The 27,420-nt window shown below is 37.6% G+C and overlaps 3 protein-coding genes across 7 annotated transcripts in view; 2 read left to right on the top strand and 1 right to left on the bottom strand.

The window, feature by feature from the left end:
* Positions 1 to 10,944, top strand: part of arhgef49 (Rho guanine nucleotide exchange factor 49) — a 30,285-nt gene extending 19,341 nt beyond the window's left edge. For 2 of the 4 annotated variants that reach the window (XM_079618454.1, XM_079618452.1), the window contains 5 exons: positions 1,989 to 2,172; positions 3,703 to 3,901; positions 5,327 to 5,904; positions 7,196 to 7,341; positions 8,607 to 10,607. In XM_079618454.1, the coding sequence (XP_079474580.1) occupies positions 1,989 to 2,172; positions 3,703 to 3,901; positions 5,327 to 5,904; positions 7,196 to 7,341; positions 8,607 to 9,411 (1,912 nt within the window). In that variant the 3' untranslated portion in view covers positions 9,412 to 10,607. Of the gene's footprint in view, positions 1 to 1,988; positions 2,173 to 3,702; positions 3,902 to 5,326; positions 5,905 to 7,195; positions 7,342 to 8,606 lie in introns of all 4 variants that reach the window. The other 2 variants (XM_079618451.1, XM_079618453.1) reach the window with 2 other exon arrangements.
* Positions 10,925 to 14,438, bottom strand: tsn (translin). The gene is made up of 6 exons (XM_079618455.1): positions 14,124 to 14,438; positions 13,721 to 13,814; positions 13,543 to 13,639; positions 13,333 to 13,448; positions 13,136 to 13,215; positions 10,925 to 12,726 (listed from the first exon to the last, which is right to left on the bottom strand). Exons 1-6 carry the CDS (start codon positions 14,187 to 14,189, stop codon positions 12,499 to 12,501), a joined length of 681 nt encoding a protein of 226 aa, XP_079474581.1. The 5' UTR covers positions 14,190 to 14,438; the 3' UTR covers positions 10,925 to 12,498.
* A 236-nt stretch (positions 14,439 to 14,674) lies between these two features.
* On the top strand, positions 14,675 to 27,312 carry arl5a (ADP-ribosylation factor-like 5A). 2 transcript variants are annotated; one of them, XM_079618557.1, is made up of 7 exons: positions 15,271 to 15,414; positions 16,919 to 16,940; positions 21,163 to 21,223; positions 22,584 to 22,731; positions 22,808 to 22,891; positions 23,910 to 24,061; positions 26,776 to 27,312. In XM_079618557.1, exons 4-7 carry the CDS (start codon positions 22,588 to 22,590, stop codon positions 26,822 to 26,824), a joined length of 429 nt encoding a protein of 142 aa, XP_079474683.1. In that variant the 5' UTR covers positions 15,271 to 15,414; positions 16,919 to 16,940; positions 21,163 to 21,223; positions 22,584 to 22,587; the 3' UTR covers positions 26,825 to 27,312. The 2 variants fall into 2 exon arrangements, with proteins under 2 accessions (XP_079474682.1, XP_079474683.1); XM_079618556.1 differs by lacking the exon at positions 16,919 to 16,940 and having other exon boundaries at positions 14,675 to 15,414; positions 26,776 to 27,311.
* Positions 27,313 to 27,420: the final 108 nt, after the last annotated feature.

Genomic DNA, 27,420 nt, shown 5'->3' with positions numbered 1-27,420 from the left:
TATAAAATCGCTTTCTCTCACCTTTTTCTGGTCTGTTCCATGCTGGTGGAATGACCTGCCCAACTCAATCAGAGCTGCTGAGTCCGTGACCATTTTCAAGAAATGGCTAAGGATGCATAATTTTCGGCAACACTTGATCCATTAATACTAACACTATCTTCTGTTCTATATCTATTGTCTTTACAACAACAACAACAACTAAAAGTACACATACTGCATTAGATTAAACTGGGAAGGGTCATAGCACATAGTGTTGTGTCCACTTGTTGTCCTATTGTTAGTTTAACTGCTTCTATTGTTCTCATTTGTAAGTCGCTTTGGATAAAAGCATCTGCTAAATGAATACTAAAAATAATCATGCTCTTATTCATGCAAATGCTTTTAAACCATTCAAGTGAGACAAGACACAAATTAGCGCGCTGTCATGATACGGCTGCATTTAGTTCTCGTTCACGCTCGAATGGACAAAAACAAACAAATGTATACCAAAATGCCAAATGTATACAAACAAATGTATACAAATCATTAATGTTATAGAAATAGGTCATCCAAATATAAAAATTCTGTCACCGTTTACTCACCCTTGTGTTATTCCAAATTCGTTTTTATTCATCTTCGGAACACAAATAAAGATATTTTTATATAAATCTGAGCCAGTTTTGTACTCCGCATAGACCAAGTGGTAGTTGCGTAGTTGTCAATGGAGAGTACAAAACTGGCTCAGATTTAATTAAAAATATCTTTATTTGTGTTCCGAAGATGAATAAAAACTAATTTGACATTTCAAAAAGTTTTTATAGATTGTAAAAACTAATCCAAATGATTTGAGTTGTTTAGTTCACATTTTCTGAAGAGACACGATCACTCTATATGATGAACACATTTAATTGAGGCTTTTATTCACATATAAACATTGATCAGCGAACATAAACAGAAGCTCAACCGAACCTGCTTGACGCGGCCGAGAACAAACCGAAGCTCAACCGTACCTGCTTGACACGTGAGAACAAACCTCTTGCGGAAGCTCAAACGTGCTCTGCAACACACGAGAATGAACTTCATTGGTTCTCGCACCACGTTAAGTAAACCTGTTTGAGCTCCCTTTTATCATATGTGTGTGTTGGTGAATGTTTACATGTGAATAAAAGATAAATTAAATTAATCAAAAAAACTAAAGAAAAAGATACAATCACTAACTGTTCTTGACTGAATAACTTTTTTAGCTTTAATAAAAATGTATCTATATTTAATTAATTTATAATGTATGCAGTGAAAACTGTGAAATGTTTGATAACTATAAAATTTCTGTATATTTCCTACCTGTTATATCAAATATTTTAAATATACTATCTTTGTTATTTCTACATTAATTTAGAGATTGAATGTGAAGTTATTACAATATAAAAATATATTAAAAACTGGAATGTTATCTGCGATTAATTAAAGAAAAATATAAAAATTTTTAATAGATTGACAGCACTAATTTGAATGTTAGAATGTAATTCATTTTTGTGAAGGCAAAGCTGAATTTTACGCATTCATCAATAACAAGTCTTATTTTCTTACAAAATGTATAACAATAAAAAAGATAAATTTGACAAAATTTAAACCTATACCATTCAACAGATATTCTCTGAAATCAAATCATATTATCTTGCACAGATCTTACGCAGTTTCCCTCTGCTATGTGCTGTTATTTATTCATCGTCTGCGGTGTGTGGGGTCATCCAGATGCATAAGCTCCTTACTTAAAGAAATCTAAAAGATTGATTGTGCTTGTTCCCATTCAGAACCCTGTAGCGAGGAGTTCAGGTGTTAATGTGAATTGATGCGTCTAATTGCTGTCCACCCTGAGCCCCTCTGTTCTGTGGGGCACTGGTCCTCCCTAGAGGGATGGGGGTTGACTGCACAGCACACATACAAACGCAGAATTCCGATTTAACACTCCCATTTTCCGTCTTTGTGTTCTCTCTCCCTCGCTTCCCCAGCTGCAGTGCAGAGATTGCAGCCGAGACTCCCGTCCGATTGTCGCGTGAGCAGAATGACGTCACTGACATCACCGCTCCCCATCCCAGCCATCAATCTGCCCACGTTGCCATGACAACGTCGGCCTGCGGAGAGGAGGCTTGCACCGAGCCCGCGGGACAACAGGGGAAAGCGGCGTCAGAATGCGTAAGGAATGCTCCCGTCTCTCTCACACTCGCACATCTCTGAATATCGCCTCTGTCATGCATGTATGTGAGCGTGATCAGCGCGCATGGGAGCCTGAGGTTGCAGGGGAATCTGCACGGTAGAGGCGACTGCAGACATGCAGCGGAGCACGCAGAGCCGCAGCTAAGAGCGACACGCAGGAAGGATTAGAGCCAGGTTTCATGGTGGTAACTGCTTTCCGTTCCTCTCTGTGTCAGGTTGTGCGTGCTGCCACTGCTGCTTGAGATGCCGACCTGCTCTTCATTGCGCCACGTTCATTCACGCCATTTGACTGGCTGCATGTTTTTAAGGTTAAGGGTGATATCAAAGAATGCTGGCATTCGTGTGCAATGTTGCTATGATTCATTGGTCAGCCCTTGCTTCTTCTTCTGTCTCTGCATTTCAGTGTTTTTAATTAAGATAACTGCTGCCTTATTAATTATTCTGTGCGTCACCTGAAGCCTTGGTGTCTTGTTTCTCGTACATTGATAACACTTGAGAACCTAATGCTGTCAAGTGACCTTCTGAGGGTTTTACGCCATAGATTGTGTGTTTTTTATTAGGTTCAGCTGAAACGCATCATGTACTGACTTCATTTTGGAATAGCTTTCTAGTGTTTCAGATGTGTGAAAGGTGAAAGGTTATCAATTCTGCCAGTCAGTGTGAACACTTTTAAAGTCAACATGAAACCATTGACAACACATTTCATTTCCGCGTTGTGCTGTATTGTTGAGTGAAATATGTATTTAAACTTGAAAAATTAAATGATTGACCTGATTTTATCCTTGATTGGATCAAGAAAAGTCTCAAGTATTACAGGTAGTTTGAGGGAAGCCGAAAAGGACAGTTGTGTCAGGAAGTGTAGAAATGTGTTTCATAGAGTTCTATAGAGTTTATAGTTGTCCCAATTTTTAATTTATTTAACATATCTATTTAACAAAAGAAAATATTTTGAAGCATGTAACATTTTTGGTTACCATTGACTGATACATTTCTCTAATTGTTTTATTTTATTTTCATCAGAGGAAAGTTTGGAACATAAAAGTTTGGAACAACCATAGACTGTAAAAAAAGGGAACAACGTGAGGGTGAATAAATGTTGACATAATTTTGGGTAAACTATCCTATTAATAGTGACTTCCAACAGGCCAGTTTAAAAAAAAAACTGGTTTTCTGAACCATTTCTATTGATAAAATAGATGCATTTTATGTAATTAGAGTCTGTCAATAGACTTTATGAACAGTAAATGGACATGAAAAAAAAAATCCTCTTACCACCACAATATATTAAAAGCTTTGGTAATGTAACACCCTCTGAATGTACTGTAATGCAGTGACTGATCGATATCTGAAACCGTTAGTGGTTCCATTCATTCTCATAATGTGCTTAGAGATCAAATCTGCCTTCATTGAAGTTTTACACATTGAACTTTCCCTTTACACACACATACATTTCGGACCATTTCTCTGTCATGTGCACGGATGATTAACAGATGTCTGTCCTATCGGCAGGTTTCTGGGGCGGGCTGCAGACGCTCCAGCTCAGATGCGGCCTATGAGCTGTCTGAGTCAGTGAGGGCCCAGCGTGAGTGCCGCCTGCGGCCCCACTACAGCGACCCCATGCCTGCAGACGCCACCAAGCGTAAGCAGCTGGAGATGAAGATCGCCGCCGCGGCACGTTTGCACATTCATCGCAGAGAGAGGGACAGTGGTAAGACTCTTTCAACTGCACTCAGCTTTGCTCACAGTTCTTGCTGTAAGTAAATGAACTCTTGTCCTAGTTTTGTTTTGACAATCCTTCCTTTAAAAGGATTTTTAGGCTTCTCTGTAACCCAAGGGTATCACTTTAGTTGTTATCATGAGACTCTGCTACTAGGCCTTAGGTGGCTTACTGTAGTGCCGTCACATGCATGACCTGAGGACTGCTTTTATCTTTCTGCAGCATCCATACTCGGTGTACTTTGTTTTGTTTGTGTTTTTACACTTAAAGGCAACTATCACATGCATATCAGCACCATATTACTTATTTGCCATTATTTGTTAAATTATAAATGTATTGGTATCATCAGAATTTGGATATATAATTGTTTTGATTTTAGATTTAGATCATCGTGTAGCATTAGCTTAAAAGGAATAGCAATAAATTATTGTAATTATTTAACTCTGAGCTCTACCCCAGAGGTCCGTCCTCTGTTATAATGAGCCGCTATTTTTTTATTTCAAACATTACAATTTGTAATAGCAGACTTTCATCATTTTCTCTTTTTTTAATGATAGATTAAAGAAAGTAGATATTTATCATATCTGTCATTCATCAGTTATTGTAACTTGAAAATAATTTGACACTTAGTGATTACGATACTGGCCTCACGATACGATGTAATTGCGATACTCCAAGACATATGATTAAAGGTTAACAAAAAATGTTCTGTTGATTAAAATTCTAAATTTGATATTACATTGTGGGTGTAAATGAATAGTCTTGGACTTGGTGCTGGTAACCCAATGCACAGGACAATTAGTGACACCAGAATAAAAAATGTCATGATTCTGAGGCTGAAGTTGAAAAAATTATTTTAGACTTTTTTACTGGTAACATAAGACATTTGGCATTATCGGGACCCTCAAATATCCCCCCATTGCATTATTAAAAATTATATTCAACATTATTTAAAGTAGTTTAATGTAGTACTAACACTAAAACTCTGAACACTTGTAGTGTACACAATAGATTTTGCACTATCCACAATAAATATTGTTGCATGTTTGTATTGCGATATATTGTGACACGATATATTGTTACATCCCTAGTATCCACTATTTATACTCTGCAAATTTACTGCTGCCAAATAAGTATTGGCTTATTGTATAACTTTATGGGGTTGTTTAAAGTTTAAGACACCTCAAATGCATTGTCTTAAATATTAAAATATATAAAAGTATATTTGCTGTTTTTTTCTGGTCTCTTTTTGTTTTATCTTTTCTGATCCAATGTATATGACTTTAAAAACTGACAATTTAAAGAGTTTTTAATTATTTTAATTACTTTTTTTTTGATGATCACAAAATTATTAGTGTAAGGGTTGTTATGAAATTCTGAGAGCTGATCTGATGTTTGTTTGTTCCTTGTCATCAGTGCCAGGCACAGCCAGGGGCCGCTCGGAGCCCAGAGGTGAGGAGAGGAGCAGGGGCCTGGGTGTGAGCCGCACAGCCCAGCACCGCTGGAGTACCGTCAGCAGCCTGAGCGCAGACAGCGGTGTCGTAGGGTTGAGTGATGAGCGCGAAGACGAGGAAGAGCCCCGTCGTGCCCGCCACAGTGCCGGAGCTGAGGTAGAACGTGTGGACAGCGGCATCGGGCCTGGATTGGCTCGGGGCTGGAGGAGACCCACGCCATCCCTCAGGACCTGGGAGGTTCAGCAGCCCTGTCCCGATTGCGGACACAAAGAGGGTGCCCACGGGGAGGGCATGTGCGAACGCTGCTCCAAGCTGCGCACCGAGCGCAAAGAAGCCATCCTGGAGTTTCTCAACACTGAGTCGAGTTATGGAGAGGACCTGCGCATCATCAAGGAAGAGTTTTACTGCCCCATGCAGAGTGCAGGACTGCTCACAGCAGAGCAGCTGGCCGTGGTCTTTAGCAATGTTCAAGAGCTCATTGATGTCAATGACAGGTTCACAGAGCATCTGCAGGACAGCATTGATCAGGCGTTTGATCAGGTATGGAGCACTAGTGATAGAGTTAGATATATTCAGCAAGGATGCTTTAAATTTATCAAAACTGTCTGTAAAGACATTTATATAAAGACATTTGTGTTTCAAATAAATGCTGTTCTTTTGAACTTTCTATTCATCAAATAATCCTGGAAAATAATTTCCTCAAAAATATTAAGCAGCATAGCTATTTTCAACATTGATAACAATAAGAAATGTTTCTTAAGCAAATCAGCATATAAGAATGATTTCTGATCATATGACACTCAAGACTCACTTTAAAATATATTAAAATATAAAACAGTTTTAAATTCGAATAATATTTCACAATATCACGTTTGTTACTGTATTCTTGATCAAATAAATGCAGCTTTGGTGAGCAGAAGAGACTTACCAAAGGGAAATCGTACCAACCCTAAATCGTACCAACCCTAACCTGTTTTTTAAACAGTTTGTTTATATTGCTGAGACCTTGCATTGTGCTCTCTTGATATCTGCATTGAAAAACCCACATCGGTGGTGTGGTAGATTTTGGTAGACTCCTAATTACCTGGGGAGTCTCCAATCGACACCCAAGCGTCTACAGTCGACACTTAATATCTATATCTGGGCCGTCTCCAATCGACACCCAAGCTTCTACAGTCGACACTTCATAATATCTTTATACTCTAGCTCAATGTCTACAGTCAACAACTGGCTTCGAGTTCGCAATTCCTAACTTGTACCCATAACTAACTGGCACAGCATTAACTCCAGACTCCAGACAATGCCTTTGAATATGTTTTAATCACGGCCGGAGGATCTCAGACAAATATCAGAGAGAATCCCACCAGCAAAAATAATACAACAGTTTTTATAGAATAGGAGCATGGCAAAAATGACATGAAACATTACATAATTTCCCTACAATTTGATTGGTTCTTCATATGCAAACCCTTCTGTTTCTAGGTAGAAGCAACTTAGAGCTCAAATGATTAAAAAAATAGAAAAGGGTTAGAAGTTAATTTGATTACTCAATGTGTCATGCGACTATTCTAGACAGTATATTTTTGATATTTTCTAACCAGCATCTCAGAACTTTCCACTGGTTTCGATACAGTCTTCAAGTACATTTTGTCCAAGTGTTAGAATGTTAGGCCTAAAGGAGAAGTAAGGTTAGATGTTAGAGTTATGATTAGTTTGATATACAGTTTACTATTTTATTCATTAAAAAATCCATCACAGTGGTCACTACTTTTTTTATAATGTTATAATATGATTTGTTATTCATAATAATGAATCTTCTGTCTTCATACAGGGCGATGAGGACCTGCAGACTGTGTGCATTGGAGAAATCTTCTTGGAGTTTGTCAACATGCTTCCAGCATTTCAAACCTACTGCCTGCAGCAGTCCACATCTGTCAACATGCTCAACACTCTGGAGAAAGAAAAAGAGCTTCTTAGGTACACATATTACTTCTTCTAATTGCTTTTAGAAAGTACTGTAGATTATCCTCTTTATTTGCAAAGCCATTTAGGGTTTGCAAATAAAGGCAGTTAAGCATCAACAGTGTAAGTAGATTGTTAGTTAGTACAGTAGGTCTTTTCAAATGCATTTCTTACCACGGCTCATCTATAAAATATTTTATTATTTATTTATTAGAATTTTATAAGATGTGTCAAATGACAACCACTATTACCACCTGTACCTAATAATGTATTATTTTTTGATTTTGCAATAATAGCTGAAAATTATACAGTAATGATTTTTGCTGGAAATCAAAGGCATTATGTGATCGTTTACTTTTTTATGTAACTCATCCTAACACCATGTTAGCTAGCTAGCTAGTGAACACTACAGAACAGTAGTGTATGCCGTATGAATGAACGTGTGTGCACTAACTTGGGCGGGTTAAATGCAGAGGACAAATTCCAAGTATGGGTCACCATACTTGGCCTTCACGTCATGTCACTCACTAAGATAACTTGGTGACATACTTAAATCAGTACAAAACATTTGCACCCACAAGGCACATGTATAGGATCAATGAATGCAATTGTGACCAACTGGGCAAGTGACAGTGAACTAGGCACTAGCCTGAAATATTGGCACACTGGCTACTCTGCCATCTGCCCATCATTTGTTGTGGCCTGCTAATGTGTTTTACATTTTTAATGGTAACACTGAAGTGAAAATCAGATTTGTAGCACACTACTTGACAATCTCCCAATGAATTAGGCGAGAAGTCGTTCATTTTTATAACTTTACTTTGAGAAAAAAACTTTTGAAAAGAAAGTGACAGCCTATAGATTTTTTTTAATGTTACCAATCTTATGTATACTATATGCACCACCATTTAAAAGTTTGGAGTTGATACGTTTTTAAAACGTTTTTTTTTTAAGGCAGCCTTGTATGCTCACCTATACTGCATTTATTTAATAAAAAATACAGTAAAATCAGTAATATTGTGAAATATTATTACAATTTAAAATAACTGTTTTCTATTTTAATGTATCAATTTGCTTCAGTCTCCAGTGTCACATTACCCTTCAGAAATCATTATAATATGCTGATTTGCTGTTTTGCAACAAGGTTGAAAACAGTTGTGCTGCTTAATAATTTTGTAGAAACAGTGATATGTATTTTTCAGGATTATTTGATGAATAGAACAGTAGCGTATGCCATCTTAATTGTCATTTGTTTATGTTTCCTCGCTTACGTCCTTCAGGATATTCCTCGACGTGTCCCAGAACGACAACACTGCGCTCAGGCGCATGAACCTGCGCTCCTTCCTCATGGCGCCGCTTCAGCGTGTGACCAAGTACCCGTTGCTGCTGAGTCGCATCAGCAAGGCCACCAACGAGTGTCATCCGGACTATTCCCGCTTAAAAGAAGCCAAGAGCCGTGTGGAGTCCCATCTAGAGCATATCAACATGAAGACCAAACAGGAAGGGACCGCCACATGGTCCTTGCGTTCCTTCCGGCGTGACAGCCGCAAGAACCGAGAGGTCATCAACATCGAGATGAGAGAGCTGTCGATGAAGACGGTGGGCTGGACGCGAGAGAGCACGCGCTTCATCATGGAGGGGGCGCTCCAGCTGGCGCAGCCCGCCGATGGCCAGTGGCTTAAGAAGGGAAGCAAATCCCTCAAATTTCAGAACGTTCAGGGTTTACTCATGGTACGCACACTGCGCACCGCAGAGGTGGTGACCGATGGGAGTCTGGAGACCTCAGAGACGGTGCAGGACGGTGTACTGGTGCTCATCAAGGACAAGAGCAGCGGGAAGTTCACTGTGTTACGGGAGCCCATCTGTCTGGCGAACTCTGTGGTGTCCAACGACCCCGACTGTGAAGACACCTTTGAGGTGCTGGACATTCGACGCGAGGCCTTCGTTTTCCGTGCCTCCGACAAACCTCGCACTCAGCAGTGGTTTCGACAGATCAAGAGATACGCTTGTGATCTGGGATCCTGGAGAAAACGACGCAATGCTCTCCCTAATATTATGATTAACACGAGCCAGAGCCGGTCCTGAGACATCCCTCGTCCCTTCCCAGCATAACTCTGATGTAAACAATAATTTAAAAAATCAATATTTTGTTGAGAAAACAGTATTTGTGTGGGGGAATCGGATCTGATTAGATGTTCCTCCACCAATGGACTTTTAAATTGCAAGGTTTTACTGTGATTTAAAAGACTGAAGATTAATATAGACCGCAAGGGGCACTTTGTATGAGTGGAAAGCAAATAAATGACATTTGGGAAGAGGAAAAATCCACTGTCAAGCAAAAAGTAATGCCCTTTGGCATACCAAAATGAGGGCCTTCTTAGGTGCCTCAATGCTGCACTTGTAAAACACTGATTGTACAACTAGTTTGCGACTGAGAAGAAACGTTTTCAGTTGTGAAATGGTTTTTTGCGATAAGCATGAGGGAACATGTTTTGATTGGATGGACCTTATGTGGACTTTTTAGTATGCACTACAGAGTGGAAACCTGTGTTTTGTGTGAAGACTGGGGTAAAGCTGTTTTGTTTTCGGACCATTGTAATTCCTTCTTCCTCTTTCTCTTCTCTTCCATTAGCAACTATTTCCACTGCCGCCCAGGAGCAGTTCTCATTTTTGTATCACTGTGCTGGTTTACAAAACAGCAATAATATTCATTGTATTATGTAGCGGCAGTAAAGCTGGTATCCTTGTGATCGATGATGTAACAAAACATTTTTGGTATGTTTTCTCCATAAATGAGGGTGTAGCATCAGTGTAAACATCAAGTATTGCCACATTAATGGTTGAGCTGAAGCCATCTGTGGCCAGATCCTGAATTAGAAAATGTCAGTTTGATGTTTCCCCCCCAAATTTGTAGTTTATATTTACAATGTTGCTTTCCTTTAATCTTGAGGGGGATAAAATACGTGCCTTTGTTTATTTTATACTAAATGAGTCTACTATTCGTTCAAGTTTTCCCTCTACGTTTGCCTAAAAATTGGGCCTTATGTCAAATTATTGAGAAAAATATAATTTTTCAGTAGCTGCTGTAATATTCCAACGTTTCCCATTGATATACAAACTGTGCTTTATGACAACCTGCTAAATGTTACCTGTTTTTGTTTGATGCACTTTAATATGAAGGTCCTAAAACTGGAGCGAGGACATTGTTCTGCAGTTTACAAAGCTTTACTGTACTTTGTTTTAAAGATTGTTTGAGCTTTAAAAGAAAATGAACCACAGTTGACTTGAGCAATAGCAATCAACCACATTCCCCCTGGTCTCTCTCTGTGTGTTAAAGTCCATTCTAATGGATAGATATGTCGCTATCACTGGATCTTGGCATTTAGGTTTCAACATGAATATTTACTGTTTTTCCAACGGCATCGATACTGTTAGAAATACCATAGCTTCCACATTACACAATGAAAAGAGGAGTTGAACCTGCCAGAGATGTTACTTTTACCTGAGACCAATCAAGCTGTTTAATACTTTTTCCATTCTTAAAAATCCTAATTTAATATTTTTATTTTTTTTGTTGTGTAAAATATTGTGAATTACAATTAAAAATGACAAGTATCCATCTCTCTCAACTGACTCCATGTTTTCTGAGAACATTATTCTTCCCAATGACAATCTTTATTACACAGCATTATTGAACAAGCAAATGATTTCCCAGTTGAACCACCACATGAACAGGCATTTTCAAATGCTAATACTGTCAGATAGAAATCTATATTTGGGGAGAAACAATAAGAATACAAAGCATTATTGTTGAAAATGACTAGGAACCATTTTAAGTAAAACATGCACCCACAAAGAACACACAACAAGAAGCAACACAAAAGTCAATGCACTGAGAATCCAAAAAAACAAAAATAGGGAGGAACATAAACATTTCCATAAATCTTTACAAAGGAAAACAAATGCACTGTCAGTTTGCTCTTTAAAACATTCGCTTGAAAGTTTTATTGTTATTTTTCCAAAGCTTTTCCTGATACGACACTATCTGCAGGTGGAGTTCAGCATGCAACAACATCCACAACAGGGAAAAGGAAGGAACATATGAACTGAAAAGTAGAAGTGATAAGCAGGTGGTCAAAAATATACAAGAAATCTTTTGAACTTATTGATCCAAAAAAGAAAATGCTGTCATTATTTACTCATCCTCGTGCTGTTCCAAACCGGTATGTGCATCACAAAAGATATTTAGAAAAATGTTTGCACTGTTTTTGTTCCTATAGTGAAAGTCAGTGGGGTCCAAAACTTATAACCTTTTGACTTTGATTGTATGGACAAAAAATATTCACAATGATCTTCAGTGTTCTGCAAAAGTTAGTCAAACAGGTTTGGAGCGACAAGAGGGTGTGTAAATGATGACAGAACTTTTATTCTTGGATGAACTCTCTTTAATGGAGAAATACATCAAAGTGTAAATATGGCACCAAAGCCAGTGCTTTAGGAAACTGATGATCTACAAACTCAAGATGTCTTTACAGTATGGAACTAAACATTTTGGCACAGGTTTATCAATTTTACCTTCATATACACCTTAGCAAGAAACAATTAACGTGATTTAGTCCGTTACATTCAAAAAAAGTGCTATGAGTGTAGAAAACCGAATCTGATGAATCAGTTAGTGTCATATGTAGGCTAATATTTGTTAAGGTCAACATCAAGAAAGTGTATTGATGTCATTACTGGTCAGAAAACAACAAACAGGCACATAACTTCTGTTTCTACCAACATTTACCATTGTTTCCCTCTCTTTATCAATATTTCAGTCTTATTCTTAAATATCTACCCCAAAACAAAGTTTTACTTTCTTGTTTCTTGTTTGACTGTACAATGATTCACAAGATAAATGGCCAAGACAAAAGCAATCAATACTAGTAAAAAAAACATCCAATCAAAAATAACAGGCAAACAAATGCATCTGTACATAAAAACATCTCTGAACAGAAGTGAGAAAGAGAAGATCTCCCCACTAAAACCTGAACTGATCTCTGTCCTGGTAGGCAGGTGGCTTAAAAAATACCTGGGCCTCAAAACCTCCATCCCTTCCCTTCCCTCCACCTCCGACTACCAGGTTTAACCACTCTTCCAGTCGTGGAGAATCCCAGCCAACGGCTCTACTTATTCTCCTACAGTCTCCAGCTCCTTGGCAAGGCCTCGGATGGAAAGGTCGTACACCACCTCCTCTATCTTTTTCACATCGTACTTGAGGCCGTCATAGCGCTTGCGAAGAGGGTCGTTTTTTAAATTGAGCAAGCGAAAGCCAGAGTCAAGTTCATTGATAAAGTTTGAGATCCTAAGCGGACGTCCATAGTCCCCTGCGGTCACGCTGTTCACTGCCAGCCTGGACTAAACCAAGAAAATGCAAAAGGTACATTGTGCTTTTATATGTTTCGCACACAAAATCCACTATAATGCATTGCATATAAACTGCAAATGGCTTGTTCTGAGACACTGCTTATGATTTATGGGGATAATATATGGGGTGGTTGTGTACACACACTGCCGACACACATTTATGTTCAAACAAAAAGTAAAAAAGTGATTTTTGCATAATTAGGTCATTACCAAAATTAAACTAAACGAAAATGATTGACTTGTCACTGCAAATTACTGTCAATGTAATCACTCATTGACACTTAATTCAAACTCTTTAATGTTAACTGAAATGTTTAAATACAGGTATAACATTACATCATTGATAAAGGTTATAAGATTGGTAGTCTGAATGAACTTGAGAGGGAAAAAATTAACTTACCAGCTCACTGGCCAAAATGAGAACTCCTGCTAGATAGTCTTCCACATCCAAATGAAACCCTTTTTCTCTGTCGACTTCAACTGTATAAGTGTAAGGTAAAATTAATCTACAACAGTCTCACACAAGCATAGAAAATGTCTAACAACATGTCTAATGTCAACATAGAAAATGTCTAAATAGACATGAACATTACATACTGGCAAGTATTTTCACCACTTCTTCACGTGTAACCAAGGACTCGGTTTCCAGGTATACCACAAAAGCTGCAAGGAAGGCAAGTCGTTGAAGAACAAATCTCCAATGTTCATGATACCTATGGAAAGGTGAGGACATGTAAATCTTTAATATAATTATCAACACTAGAAAATTGCCTTGGGGGGAATTGCTCAAGAGGAATCTACACTAACCGATAGTACTGCTCCGCAGGGAACTTAGTTTTCAGCTCTCCGGTGTGATTTCTCACAGTGCAGAACAGCTCTCTGGCCTTCAAACACTTGCTGGGAACTGGTGGAGGGAATGAAAACGCATTATAAAAGGCATCGTGTAAATCAAAATACTTAGATCAAGAATTTAAACTTGTCTTACTGTCTTTGAAACCAGTTGGTTGATGGACACTTTGAAGAAGAGTGAGGATCTCTCGCGCCGTCTGCTCCAGAACTTGGACAACTTTTCTTATGTCCTAAAGGAAGAACATAGAAAGATGAGTCAGCCGACAGCACATGTGGATTAAACACGAGACAAATTCACAAAGAGATCCGCTTGAGACTTTGATAGCTGTTGCATTTTATCAAGTCAAATTTACAAGTCCTCTTATAATATGACTGGGCATATTTTATATTATAATACTAGCAATAATTTATTCAGAGGTTTTGCGACAGTACATGACATTCCAACCACACTTCACATTGCTTATTAAACCCCCATTTATTTTTAGTACAGTTATTTTGCTCTGCAAAAAGCCAGTTTATGTGTCAGTGTAGTTGTTTACCTCTCGGATATCTTGATCTGCGCTCAGAAAGCCTTGGATATAGCTAAACATCTCCGTTACAGACATCTTCAAATGTGTTTTCTTGTGCGCTTTAGCTGTATACTGTGACTGATCCAAATATACACTATTTAGATAACGTTAGGATGTAAACGGAGACTATTTATTAATTGTCTTCCTCGCGAACCAAACAGCCTGCAGCAGTTATAATTCAAAAATCATCAGCATGCACATTCTCGTCCCTCCTCAGTTCGTCGCATGATAATGATGTAATGATCGTCTCTATTGTCTCCTGGACGCCCTCTACTGGCCTTGCTCAAATCCAACGCTTTCCTTTATTTATATTTATTTCTCAAAATAATTAAGCTTGTGACTTTTTAAGAAAAAGAAAAAACTTGAGCTGAGTTGCCAAGTCGGGGGGAAAAATTTATATTTTAACTTCATAAATCACAAATAAATTACAGCAGTTACTCAGTCAGGAGGAACTTGAAGCAGGTCACATGACATGAATAGTCGCAATTAAAAGGACAGTTTTGAATGATCCGATTCATTCATTTTTCAAATGTAAGCCTAAGGAGTTGCACAACTGAATGTATAATAACAAACTTATTTATGAAGTCTAGAGCCTAGACTTCCGCCAAATATTGTGCCCTTTTTGTCATCTGTTGTCTTTTTGTTTTTACACGGATCAACTGTCTCGCCACGTATTTATTTATTAATATACAATACGCAAGTAATGCTATCTCAGTCCACTATGCTGTCAGTGAGAGTGTGGCTGTATCTCAAAACCTAGTGAGCTGCCTATCTAGACATCATTCTCTTGCAGTCCCAAAGTGGAGAACATTCGCGTTTTAGATGCCCTAGTGTGCTGTCCAGCTAGTATCCGCACTAGCTTTTGAGACAGACAGGTCGCGAGCGAGACTTCCGGTGAGTGTTGCGTGGCTGTAAACTGTTTTGATTGAGTTCAGCGTTTCAGATTCAGACGGTCGTCTCTGCGGCAGAGCCAAATGAACGCCCTCGTTTCATTTACCTCCAGACATGACAGCACTGAAATGATGCAGTATTTAGATATCCCATCCTCACGAGACATGGATAACATCCACAGGAGAATATTAAAGGAGTGAATAACCGTTAACGTGAACACTATTTTGTATTGAACCGGATTGTTAGCTTAGCTGGCTACGTTAGCAGATATATTTTCAGTCTCTGCTGCTGCTGGGTGGTGTTGCCCGAGGACGGACATCAGCGATGGGAATCATTTTTACAAAGTTATGGAGGCTTTTTAACCACCAAGGTACGTCAAGCAGTATAACGTTATTTTAAAACATAATTCGATAATATTTAAACATTGACTTGCTATATGGGTTTTTATTAGCTAGCAAGTGTTTGCTAAACTGCTACTGTAGTTTCGCTTTAAAACAGCGACGCTGGTACCTATATATGACTTAAATAATTATAAACATGTTGTATATAAATTATTCAAGGTAGAAATATTATGTGAATGACTGTCATTACATTAAAACAGTCGGTAAGGCTTCAATAAACTGGCTAATATGGTTTCAGACTGGCTGCTGACAGATAGGCTACTCTACTGTCAGGGTCAGTCTAACGTTACTGTGTTTGTGTAGGATGGAGCCCTGATATCTTTATTTTTCACTAATAGATAATTATTGTGTAATGTGTCAAGCACTGTGACACGCTTATGTAATTATCATGTAAGATTAAATTTGTTAGGACATGTATTTGTTCGCATTTTACCGTTGCTGTGGGTAAAATATTGATATTATATTCCTACGTGTTTGGTTTTATGTACTTCGTCTTGTATTGATAAAACATAACTCACCAGTGATGGCATATCAATATAAAGTGAATGTGAAAACCAAATATTAGCACTGAGTATAGATTAACCTGGACCAGTAGTATGAATTTCAAAAGCGAAACACCCATTGCAGCACTCTTTGCTTTTTTTTTTAGCTAGATCATTTGTGTCTCTTTCCTCTGTGAGATGTGCATGCTGGGCATTTTGCAACACTGGTCAGCCTGTGTGTCTCTGATAGTGGTTTAATCCTCAAAGCGCTGGAGTTTGTGTCAGCATTTCTTGTTACACAACGTCCATGTGATAGCCAGTGGTCTCTCATTTATAATAAATGGTGTGGGATATTCATAAAGCATAATCTTGTTTGAAAGACCTGCACATCAGTGAATGAGGTACTGAGCATGTGCAAATTGCAACATAACCCAGTGGAACATTTCTCTTCAGTTCTTCTCACCTTACTCATTAGCCGAATAGATCATTGTGATATGGGTGAGCCGTGTAACAGGAGAGTTTAGAGATTGTTGCCTGCAGTCAGATGCAGTACCATCAGTCTGTTTTAATCATTTTTGTTTAGATGTAGTGTAGAAATACAGTAGAAAATACAGTTAAAAAAATATACAATATATATATAAAATATCTTCTTTTGTAACATTATAAATGTCTTGACTGTAACTTTTGATTAATTTAGTGTATCCTTGCAGAATAAAAGTATTTATTTATAAATAAATAAAAAATATCTAAATCACCCCTAACTTTAAGATGCTAAAAGACTTAATCCCTAAATCCATGTTAAATTGATTTCACCTTTTTGTTGTGTTGACTGTTTCTGCATCACACAAAACTGCTTCAATTATTTCAAAACATTTAATTGAATAGACAGAACTGAAGATGATATAATCAGAGCCTGTGAATGGGTAGAATCTAACTTTCATACACTTTTTTTTTTTAACCCCTTTGATTATTTTTATTTTTTTCCCCTCTGTTTCATGTCCCTTCTTGTGCAGGTTAGTATTCAACTTTCCAGGAACCAACTTTTAGAATTTGAGTTTTAAATGACTTGAAATGTTTCTCAGTCTTTTGGTTAAATGTTTGAAAGTTGATACTGTAAATACAACCCCACATTGTGATGAACCGGCTATTTTGTCTTTTTGTTTAAGTTGTCAACTTTGTACTGTGTTGCCACTATGTATTACATGCATTAATCATGCACGTGTGTTTATGCCTAGCAAATAAATACAAGTGTATTTATACACACTTGTGTAAGTGTGTTTACGTAGTATATCTGCACAGCGCGTCTGTGTTGTGTACGTCACACGCATCACACACATGACCAGCGTCGGCCAATAGTGAGCCTACGTGGTGACAGGCAAAACAGACACGCTACGCAGATATACTACGTAAACACACTTAGGCCCACGGAGAATATAATGAATAGTGGAATAAAGTCGTTAGTTTTGTTTGTTTTTTGCACACAAAAAGTATTCTCGTTGCTTGATAAACATTTGGTTGAGCCACAGTCACTGTAGTCACTTGGACTATTTTAACGATGTCTTTAATAACTTTATGGGCCGGCAAGTTTCAATCCCTTATGAAGCCTATGGAGGAGTGAGACAGCTCTCAGATTTCATCAAAAAATATCTTAATTTGTGTTCCGAAGATGAACGAAAGTCTTACGGGGTTGGAACAACATGAGGGTGAGTAATTACTGACAGAATTTTCATTTTTGGGTAAACTATCCATTTAAGGACTACAACGAACGGCTGGTAGGGACTACACATTCCTCCCGGGCTAGTGACATCACCAACCCTAGAATTTACATAAACCCCGCCCCTGGGAACGGGATTTATAGATTATCATGACAGAATATGCTAATCAATGACTAGAAGATAGTTAACTCCACATCAGCTGCATACATTCTTCAACTAACCATTCAGAAATGTCCTACTGTTGCATTGTAGGTTGTCACTTCTTCATGTCACTTCTTCTTGAGTCTCTCCATCTTTAGCCGCGTTTCCATTACCCTTCAAATTGCGCAAATTGAAATTGCTAATTGAAGATACGCTCAATGGAAACGTCAATTTCGCAAAAACGTCCATTTATCGCAAAAACATTTTTATGCTCACATGAGGTGGTTTTTCAGGCAATTCGAAAAATAAATATTTCACAGAACTGCAATGGAAACAGTTTTTGCACATTTACAGTCCCCTGAGTTAGAAGGCGCGGTGTGTTCGGACATAATACGAGACAGTGTTGTTTATTAAATTCATGAAAAGAATTACAGGAATACTGGATTCTAAACCTCAAAGAAATACCACAATCAAGACCTCGGAGCAGAAATGAGGGAGAAACACCTCATATGTGCCGCTCACAGTATAAGGGTCTTTCCTTAATGCTTGGATAACACGCCTACGTCTCCTTCCGTTAATAATAATAATAATGGCCATTGCGGTGGCTGTGATATATAACCTACCAACGTCCGTTGCCATGATTTTTTAAATGACTTATCGCGAGAGGAAAAAAATCACGTTTTAGTCGCATAACATCGGTTAATGGAAACGCCGTCATTTCGCAATAGTTTTGTATCGATATTTAGAAAAAAATCGCAAAAGTTTTGCGCAAATCTGTAATGGAAACACGGCTATTGTCTGACTCCGGTTTGAACATAAAAGGCAAAACGGTTTTGAAATTTTCAGTGCATGTCTGTGTGAGGTAAAAGGACACAAGCTGTGTAAGCTCCGCCCACTGTGCCGGGAACAGGAGCTTATTTGCATTTAAAGGGATAGACACAAAAACGGTGCCTTTTTGCTAACCAACAAAAAGTGACAATTTTAACATGCTGTATAAAAATATCTGTGGGGTATTTTGAGCTAAAACTTCACATACACACTCTGGGGACATCAAAGACGTATTTTACATCTTGTGAAAAGTGCATTATGCCCTTTAACGCAGTATAATTTACAGATATCATTGTTATTAAAAAAGTGTTTTGTTTTTTGTGGAGAGATTGTTAAGATTATTTAATGTGGTGTGGTTGTGAACGTTAATAGTACTGAAAAAAACTTTTGTTGAGAACTTCTTTTGTGTTTGAGTTCAGAGAGAAAGAGGGATCCGGAACCATGTGACTTTAGCCACCTCTTTAAATCTAAATGTAAATCTACAACTGTACATTTGAATGTGATACAACTATTATATGATTTTTTTGTTTTTTTGTGAAGCTTGTTGGTTTAATTACAGCGAAGGTATCACCTCATTGCTGAGATATATAATGTAGCTTTCAGTAGCGAAACTCTTTTATTTATAATTTTTTTATAAAAGTCACGGGCAGAGGTTGAAAACCAGCTCCTGAATGTTTCTGTGTTCGTGCAATTTATTTTCTTTACAAAGATAAATATAAGGTTCTTACCTGACCTCAATAAAAAGCTGTAAACGAGTGCATACAGGCACGTATGCCTCATAATACAACATTAAAAACGATCTTTTTTTAATTCCAAGCCTTGTGGTGGCTTGGATTTAAAAGGGGAATCGGATGTTTAGTCGTAGGTCAGATGTCCAGATATCGGATATGTATCTGATTTAAAACCACATCTGAAAGTGGCTCAGATCGGATGTGAAAAAATCACATTTTTGTGTTTACATGTGTGCAACAAATTCCGATCTGTGTCAGATATGAGTAAAACATCTGACTTTTTGTGCCAGTGTAAACGCAGACCTAGATGTATTTGCTGACTGGCCAAATTATGTGTCTTTCGTGCGTGGGGTGACACATTTGAAAAACAATTCAACAGCAGTTTTGATTTTGGCTTCCAACAATTATGAAAATGTGATAATCAGGATACAATTATCATTGTGCTGCATGCCATTCCTTTCTTTTTAAGGCGTGTGCTTTCGTCCCTCCTTAAAAGCCTAAACTTAGCATCCAAATCAGGTAAATCATGTAACGTGACTGTTGTTAAACAGTCTTCTGGGGAAATGCTTTACTTGAAAAATAGTTATTAAAAGTGGATTAAACTGCGAAAGAGACTGATCCCCTCACGCTTTCTGTGTGCACGCGCTAGCCTACGAGATGGAGCGGAAAATGGACGAGCAAAGTATACTTGGGGTTCCGTTTCAGGCAGTCGCATAAACAGTCAAATATACACAAAAATATGTCAAAATATCAGTATATGTGTTTTACAGTTTAACTCAGGATTGAATTACTATTTTGACGACTGATTGTTTAATGCAGTACTGTGTTTTATATTGTGCAAATAGTCCATAGGGTTGTTCCAGTCTGGATATTCTCGATAGTAGCCTACATCTCAAAATTGGGAAAGCACGCAATTCTGACCGTGGTTTGTTATAAGATAAAAATTGTAGGCTACATGCATCAATTATCTAGAGTTTATTTCTAGCTAAATAAGTTTAGAATTTCACAAAATAAAGACAAAAAGGTGACTGATATGTATTATATCAAACCTAAACCTCTATTGGGCCTTTTTGTGGACACTGGACAGTGGGGCTGAAAAAAGGGCTGGCTCTTTTGCATGTGGCAGTCAGTTAAATTAGATTGAGATATTTGCATGTCCATTGTCATGCATGATTAACTGCAGTATGCAAAGATCTGTTGCAACTAAGCATTGTCTTCTCTTGTGGAAACTATTTGGCCACCTTTACACACACTTATAAGTGTTACCACGTCACCTAGTCTCTAATCCCTTTGACGTGTCTGCAGGTGCAAACCACCATATCCAGAGTCAGTTACAGCTTGAATTGTTATAGGTTGCTGTGTGAAAGTGGGTTAATAATAATGCCGCACAGGATAATCATCATAATAAAATAGAGATGCATTGGAAGATGCTGGGCATGAGTTCATTTTTAAAGTGTGTGGTGTATTAAGAAGCAATACATTCAGTTGGCTTAATATTATTAACAGATTATACAGCTGTATGTTTAAGTGTACTAGGCAAAATTTGTCTATTTAATACTGGCTCCATTGGTCTCCAGCCTAAAACAAGTTTGACATGCGTATTTTACTTGGGTTTGGCCATTATTCTATTATTTAGACCTTCTCAGTTCCTTGCTATTGTTAGTGTATAGGATGTCACATTTCAAATACCTGTCATGCATATGTTTGTGTGCTAAATATTCTAGCTAATTTGACAACATTCAAAGGCCAATGTCTGCAATGCTGGGTATGATGAAAAGTGTTTACTAAAATATTTAACAGTTTTTCTGTTGTTCCCCCAGAGCACAAAGTCATTATTGTTGGGCTGGACAATGCAGGAAAGACCACCATACTTTATCAGTTGTAAGTATTGCACTTAGTTATAAATCAAACGGTTCATTCTTCATTTTATAATATAATGTAACATACATAATATGGCTGTAATTTGCTTGGTTTCATCATAAGATGGCACATACCCTAACCCTGTATATGTATATTTCACAATATTACCATTTATACCGACTCCAAAATTTTGAACAGTACTGTGTATGTATATATATATATATATATATACACACATATACACGCACAGTGTGTATATATATATATATATATATATTAGGGCTGTCAAAAGATTAATCGTGATTAATCGCATCCAAAATAAAAGTTTGTGTTTACATAATATATGTGTGTGTACTGTGTATAATTGTTTATATATATAAAAACACACACAATCATGTATATATTTAAGAAAATTTGGTTATATTTATATGTAAAATATTTATATATAATATAAATTATATAAATGTATATACAGTATACAAATGCAAATATTTCTTAAATATATACATTAATGTGTGTGTATACACAGTACACACACATATATTATGCAAACACAAACTTTTATTTTGGATGCGATTAATCACGATTAATCTTTTGACAGCCCTAATATATATATATATATATATACACATATACACGCACAGTGTATAAATATACTGTATAGGGGCTCCCAAGCGATACATTTTTTTAAAATATATATATATATATATATATATATATATCGGCCTGATTCGGCCACTTAGCACTCTAAAGCCTCTTTCACACAGAGATTCCAGAAAGTACACTGATAATGTGTCCCGGGATTTGTGTGTCCCATAAAGATCCCTTAGAGACACATGAAATCAGGATGTGACGTGTAAATGTCTCCGCAGCGTCTTCAGTTTGGTTATGATCTGCGATTTCTCTCTTGAGAAACCACGATCTTGCATTTTTTTTCTGACTCGATCATAAACTAGTGCATCGTTCCACTAAGCTGGCGAAAGATCTCAGCTTTAGCGTCGTCACTACGACACACCCCTTACGACATTGATCCTGCCTTGTGTTCACATTCCGGGACTGATCCCAGGATCAATGTGTCAATGTGTCCGGGACATGTTTGCGTCCACACAGAAGACACTCAAGCAATTATATGGCAATTTTCTGGGATCAATGTTTTGTGTGAAAGGGGCTTAAGATATCATCATCTGTATTGGCTATTAAAAAAAATCTATATTGATCGACCACTAAACATTATACGTTTTTACTGTCACTTTTATATATTTACATGTGATGCTGTAATGATTACATCATGCAAATTACAGCCTTATTTTATAATGCTTTCATATTTATGGTGTTGTCCTATATGTTGTTCATTTTGTGCTCATGTCGTTGTAATCTCCAGCTCTATGAATGAGGTGGTGCACACTTCACCCACCATAGGCAGCAATGTGGAAGAGATTGTGGTCAATAATACTCATTTCCTGATGTGGGACATTGGAGGACAGGAATCACTGCGCTCCTCTTGGAACACTTACTACACTAACACAGAGGTAGCGACCTAAGACAACTGTAAAGTTATCTTGCATCGTAAAGGCTGTGTCGCATTAACTTGTTTCTCCTGTGTAGTTTGTGATCGTGGTGGTGGACAGCACAGACAGAGAGAGGATTTCAGTGACCAGAGAGGAGCTCTACAGGATGTTAGCCCATGAGGCGAGTATATGTATGTCAGTATGAGAACTGGTATTGCATGAGTGTTCATACACACATATTTGCTAAAGGGGTTGTACTAGAGATGGGCAATATACCGGTAGGCACGATGGTAGAAATTTGTCCACTGGTAGAGATTTTGGACTATGGTCTCTATCGCGGTTACGCTCACTTGACGGTCACGAAAGCTTATTATTTGAATGCGTTCAGGAAGTAGAGAAAGACAACTTTTCGCTATATTTGCGCGCTGTCAGAGAGATGGTTTCTAAACTCTGTCTGAGAGACGGCGCTCATGAAGCCGATGCTCATTATGCATGCGAGTACTGAACTGAGTTCTTTTTGCCACGGAATTGGGCTTTAACGTTAAATACACAACATATGTCCAAATAATCGTCTTTGCAAGTAAACACAGTCATTTATGTCTTGAGTGAACTTAAACGGTTGAGAAAGAAAGCACAAGTATATTGGATCCAAATATACCTGCTGTCATCTGTGTCATTAATGTTATTAATCCAACAACAGAAAAAGAGAATCTCTCACTGCTCTTGACTGAATCACTTTTGTTACCATAATAAATGTATATTTAAGTTACACAGTGAAGACTATGCAGTGTTTTTTTTTTATATATATACATTTGATTACTTTATACAATTCATGTAGTAGCCTATTTCTTATTTCTAGTGCTTGAAGTTTTTCAAGTACCGGTAGATCTATTTCATTTGTGTCTTTGTTCTATTGTAGTTTGTTTTCCTGTATGCTTGTATTTAGTTTCTTTGTTCTTTATCACTTTTTACTTGGTGATAAGAATTATGGAATTTCAATGTTATCAACATTTTGTTATATCATAACATTATTTAAAGCAAAAGTCAGTTTTGTGATATTGTTATCGTCAAATAAAATGACTCTTATCGTGATTTAAGATGTTGGTCATTTCGCCCACCCATAGGTTGTACTGAGACTGTCTGGTTCACTCTTTTGTGTCATGACTTCTTGATTCCACTTCCTCTTTTCTCTTTATTAGGATCTGAAAAAAGCTGGTTTGTTGATTTTCGCCAACAAGCAAGATGTGAAGGGTTGTATGACTGTTGCTGAGATTTCCCAGAGTCTTCAGCTTACCTCCATCAAAGACCATCAGTGGCACATCCAGGCCTGCTGTGCCCTCACTGGAGAAGGGTAAGGCCACAAAAACCTACAGCAGAGCCACATGACAAACATGTACATACAAAAAATCCAGTTCAATTTTATGTTCAGTCGAGATGATGTAATGAGTCACAGATTGTGTAAACGTCTGCTGTTCTAGTTTTGGCTGAATATAGAACTAGCAACGATAAAAGTGATGTATCTGCATTAGGCGTCTAAAAGTTGCACAGACAGTAATTGCTGTCAGACAAATGCAGACATGTCCTTGGGTTTCCAGTCCATACTTGTTTTAATAGTAATCAAGAATCTTGCCGCGTTTCCACTGCACTCAATAAACGACAGCCGATGAACCGGAAGTCATTCATTTGCTATGGAGAGTTGCACAGGGGAGCTGCGTGGGCTGCTGACCATCTGCAAATGTGGAATTTTTGCATCGGTTTTGAGCTTTAGATGCGTTCAAAATAGTTTACTTGAGCGTAGGGCTGGGCGATAAAACGATAACGATAATTATCGCGATATAATTTTTCTCGATAAAACGATATCAAGAGTTCGATAAATGTTCGATAATGTTTTTGCGCCAAAAGCGGAACGAATCTCATTTGAACCGCGCGCGCCACACGGACCGTTTATCCGCTCGGCTCAAAGTCCAAACGGCAGCGCGAGCGCGAGCTCACTAGAGCAGACGCGTTTACTCTGATCGGTCTCGGTCACGAGATACAGTGAGAAGCGCTTGAATTCAGCGAGGAACACAAATGTCTCAGTGATTTAAACCAGTTTAAAGGCAGATGAGACCGCGCTGACGAACAGGAGAAACACTGAGCGCAACGATACAGTCAGAAGCTTCTCCGTCTAACGTTACACATTCCCATCATTTACCACGGATTTAACGTTACTGTAACGTTAGCCTACTAATATTAACTGCACCATGAAATGTGCGTGGGATATATATATATAGAATTGTATAATATTATTAATGTAGACAATGTATTAAAGGACTAATGGAATATAATTACAGTTTTTAATAATGTATTTAGGCTAACTTTACTGGTTTTCATAAATACCATAGAAACCATAAAGTTACATTTTATCTGTGGTTATCATGATCTAAATGCATGATGCTGGCTGACCAATGGTTAATTTTAATAAAACTAAAGAATATTACATTTTACCAAATAAAAATAATGTTGTTACTTTTTTTTTAACAGATGTTACTGTTTTTGTTAATGAACATAAATTGTATAAAGTAAATCTGCATCCTAACTCAAGCTAATACTACTGAAATAAAGATATTTATTTTGTTAAGGAAAAATGTCAAATGTTTGAATGTTCTACCTCGGATTTGTGAAATGTTCCCCTGTTTGGCAAGTGTTTGTCATGATATGTTCTGACAATAAAGAGTAGTTTAAAAACACAACGCTCTGGTTTCTACAGCTTTCACGTTGGAGTAAAAATCTGTCTTTAAACTTGAAATAAATAAAGATTTGACATTTATCGATAATTATCGATATCGACTGATATAAAAAAAAATATCGTGATATTTTTTTTTGGCCATATCGCCCAGCCCTACTTGAGCGATTACATAGTATTCAACATGTTGATCGGATGCAATGTATACCAAGCAAATCAGTGTGTGCGCAGTGAGAATTATGAATACTTTTTATTAATAAAAAGTAAACTGTATCAGAAACACTTGATTATTTTAAAAAAAACTCTTAAAAATAGGCTCCATATTTTTACTCAAATTATTGGCAGTCATTTGTCCTATATGCACAGCTGTTTGTTATTTGAATTCATTTATTCATTCCACCATGGTGAAATTTCGGAGGATAAAGGCTCTTGTTTTTGCACTCTATTGGACATTTAATTATTGTGTGTAAAACACTACCTGGCTCTAGTATCATCGTTTAGTGCGAGATATGTCTTAACGGGGAAGATTTCAGAGACAGCAAGAGCTTCTCTCCAATGTTGCATTACGACTGCCACTAGGGCGAAATCGTGTGTGCTGTGTGGAAAGGCTGCTTTTAAGGGCTTTAAGCAGACAGCTGTGGAAGCCCATTTCCGCACCGTAAGAAAAAAAATCATGCTTTGGTAAATCTGATCATAAGTAAAAAAAATTGACATTAAAAGTTTCATTTGTGTTGTTATTGTCTTTTTTTACTATTTCTCATTATTATCACATCAAAGTTCAAAATTATGCGAAAAAAGTATCTCATAATTTCAAATTACATCATAATTATGACAAACATAAAAAAGCTGATAATTTTGACTTATTGTGTCATACTGATTTTATCTCATAATTTTGACTAATCTCATCATAATTATGATGTACTGAAGCATGACTTTTTTTTTCTCATGTGGCAGTAATATATGCTTTCATAGACAACCCATGCTTGCCAATAAAAAAGCAAATTCAAATTGTACATTTCTAACCCCATTCTGACTGCTTTGTGGACGCATACAGATACCTGGATGCATAGAAAATAATATTTAAAATGTGTTGCCATAAAAAAAGCCATAATATGATTCAGAAAGTCTGTAGATTTCATAATGGAATGTATGCGCGGTCATTAACGTTTACTGAAAAGACTTAAATGCACCTCATTTTATGGCCAAGGTCATTAGTTCAGATGCCTTTCCCTGACTAACAGGCAGAAAGCACAAATGTCTTTCTTTGTCTTCTTTGGAGAAAGAAAGAAAATAGGAGCATTGTTAACTGCCCGAGCTGAATGTCTCTTTCCTGTCCGCAGGCTCTGCCAGGGTCTAGAATGGATGATGTCACGGCTGCGAGTAAGATGACCTCAGGCTCAGACCTCAGATAGCAGTGTGCTCTCTCTGTCTTTCCCACCGGGTGTCGCTCACTGTGAAGGTGACTCAGCGACGTCACCAGAACTTGTTTGATTAATTTATTACAGATTATTGAGAACTGTGAATGAACAATCTGTAACTAACTCACTAAAATAAGTCAGGACTTGCGAGACAGCATAAACCCAGTGTTTTTCTGCACGGATGGCCATTGAAAGAGGAATAGGGTGACACAGACCTTGGACTAAGAGAACTTGTCTCTAGCTGAGCGGATCCCTGCCTGGAGTGGCCTCGCTGCTTTACCCATCTACCTGACATGGTGTTGCCCAGTGTGTGCAGTCCAGTATTTCCATTAACCTTGTGCCTGCACCTGACTCTCTGTCTCCTCTGGGCTGAGGAGACACATTACCATGCAACGGGAGACTGCACTCATGTAAAATACAACTAAATAAAGTGTTTTTATCTGTCATGACAGATGTTTCACATTTTATTTCTCAACAGATTTTCTTATTACCCCTCACCGATTGTCCTTTTTTCAAAATGTATAATGTTGAAGTATTTGGTTACGTTCCACAGCTCTTTTGCCACCT

This window comes from Phoxinus phoxinus, assembly GCF_949152265.1.
Source record: "Phoxinus phoxinus genome assembly, chromosome: 7".
In the NCBI taxonomy this organism is placed as follows: domain Eukaryota; kingdom Metazoa; phylum Chordata; class Actinopteri; order Cypriniformes; family Leuciscidae; genus Phoxinus; species Phoxinus phoxinus.
This window is presented reverse-complemented; position numbering and strand designations above follow the sequence as displayed.

What these genes read in the sequence shown, in the direction of transcription:
- tsn (XM_079618455.1), bottom strand. Translation starts at nt 14,189, where the DNA reads ATGTCTGTAACGGAGATGTTTAGCTATATCCAAGGCTTTCTGAGCGCA. An exon ending in CAGATCAAGATATCCGAGAG is followed by an intron (nt 13,815 to 14,123) that starts GTAAACAACTAC and finishes TTCTTCCTTTAG; the next exon opens with GACATAAGAAAAGTTGTCCA. An exon ending in CCTGCGGAGCAGTACTATCG is followed by an intron (nt 13,449 to 13,542) that starts GTTAGTGTAGAT and finishes ACCTTTCCATAG; the next exon opens with GTATCATGAACATTGGAGAT.
- arl5a (XM_079618556.1), top strand. Translation starts at nt 15,369, where the DNA reads ATGGGAATCATTTTTACAAAGTTATGGAGGCTTTTTAACCACCAAG. An exon ending in ACCACCATACTTTATCAGTT is followed by an intron (nt 21,224 to 22,583) that starts GTAAGTATTGCA and finishes TGTAATCTCCAG; the next exon opens with CTCTATGAATGAGGTGGTGC. An exon ending in ACAGGATGTTAGCCCATGAG is followed by an intron (nt 22,892 to 23,909) that starts GCGAGTATATGT and finishes TCTCTTTATTAG; the next exon opens with GATCTGAAAAAAGCTGGTTT.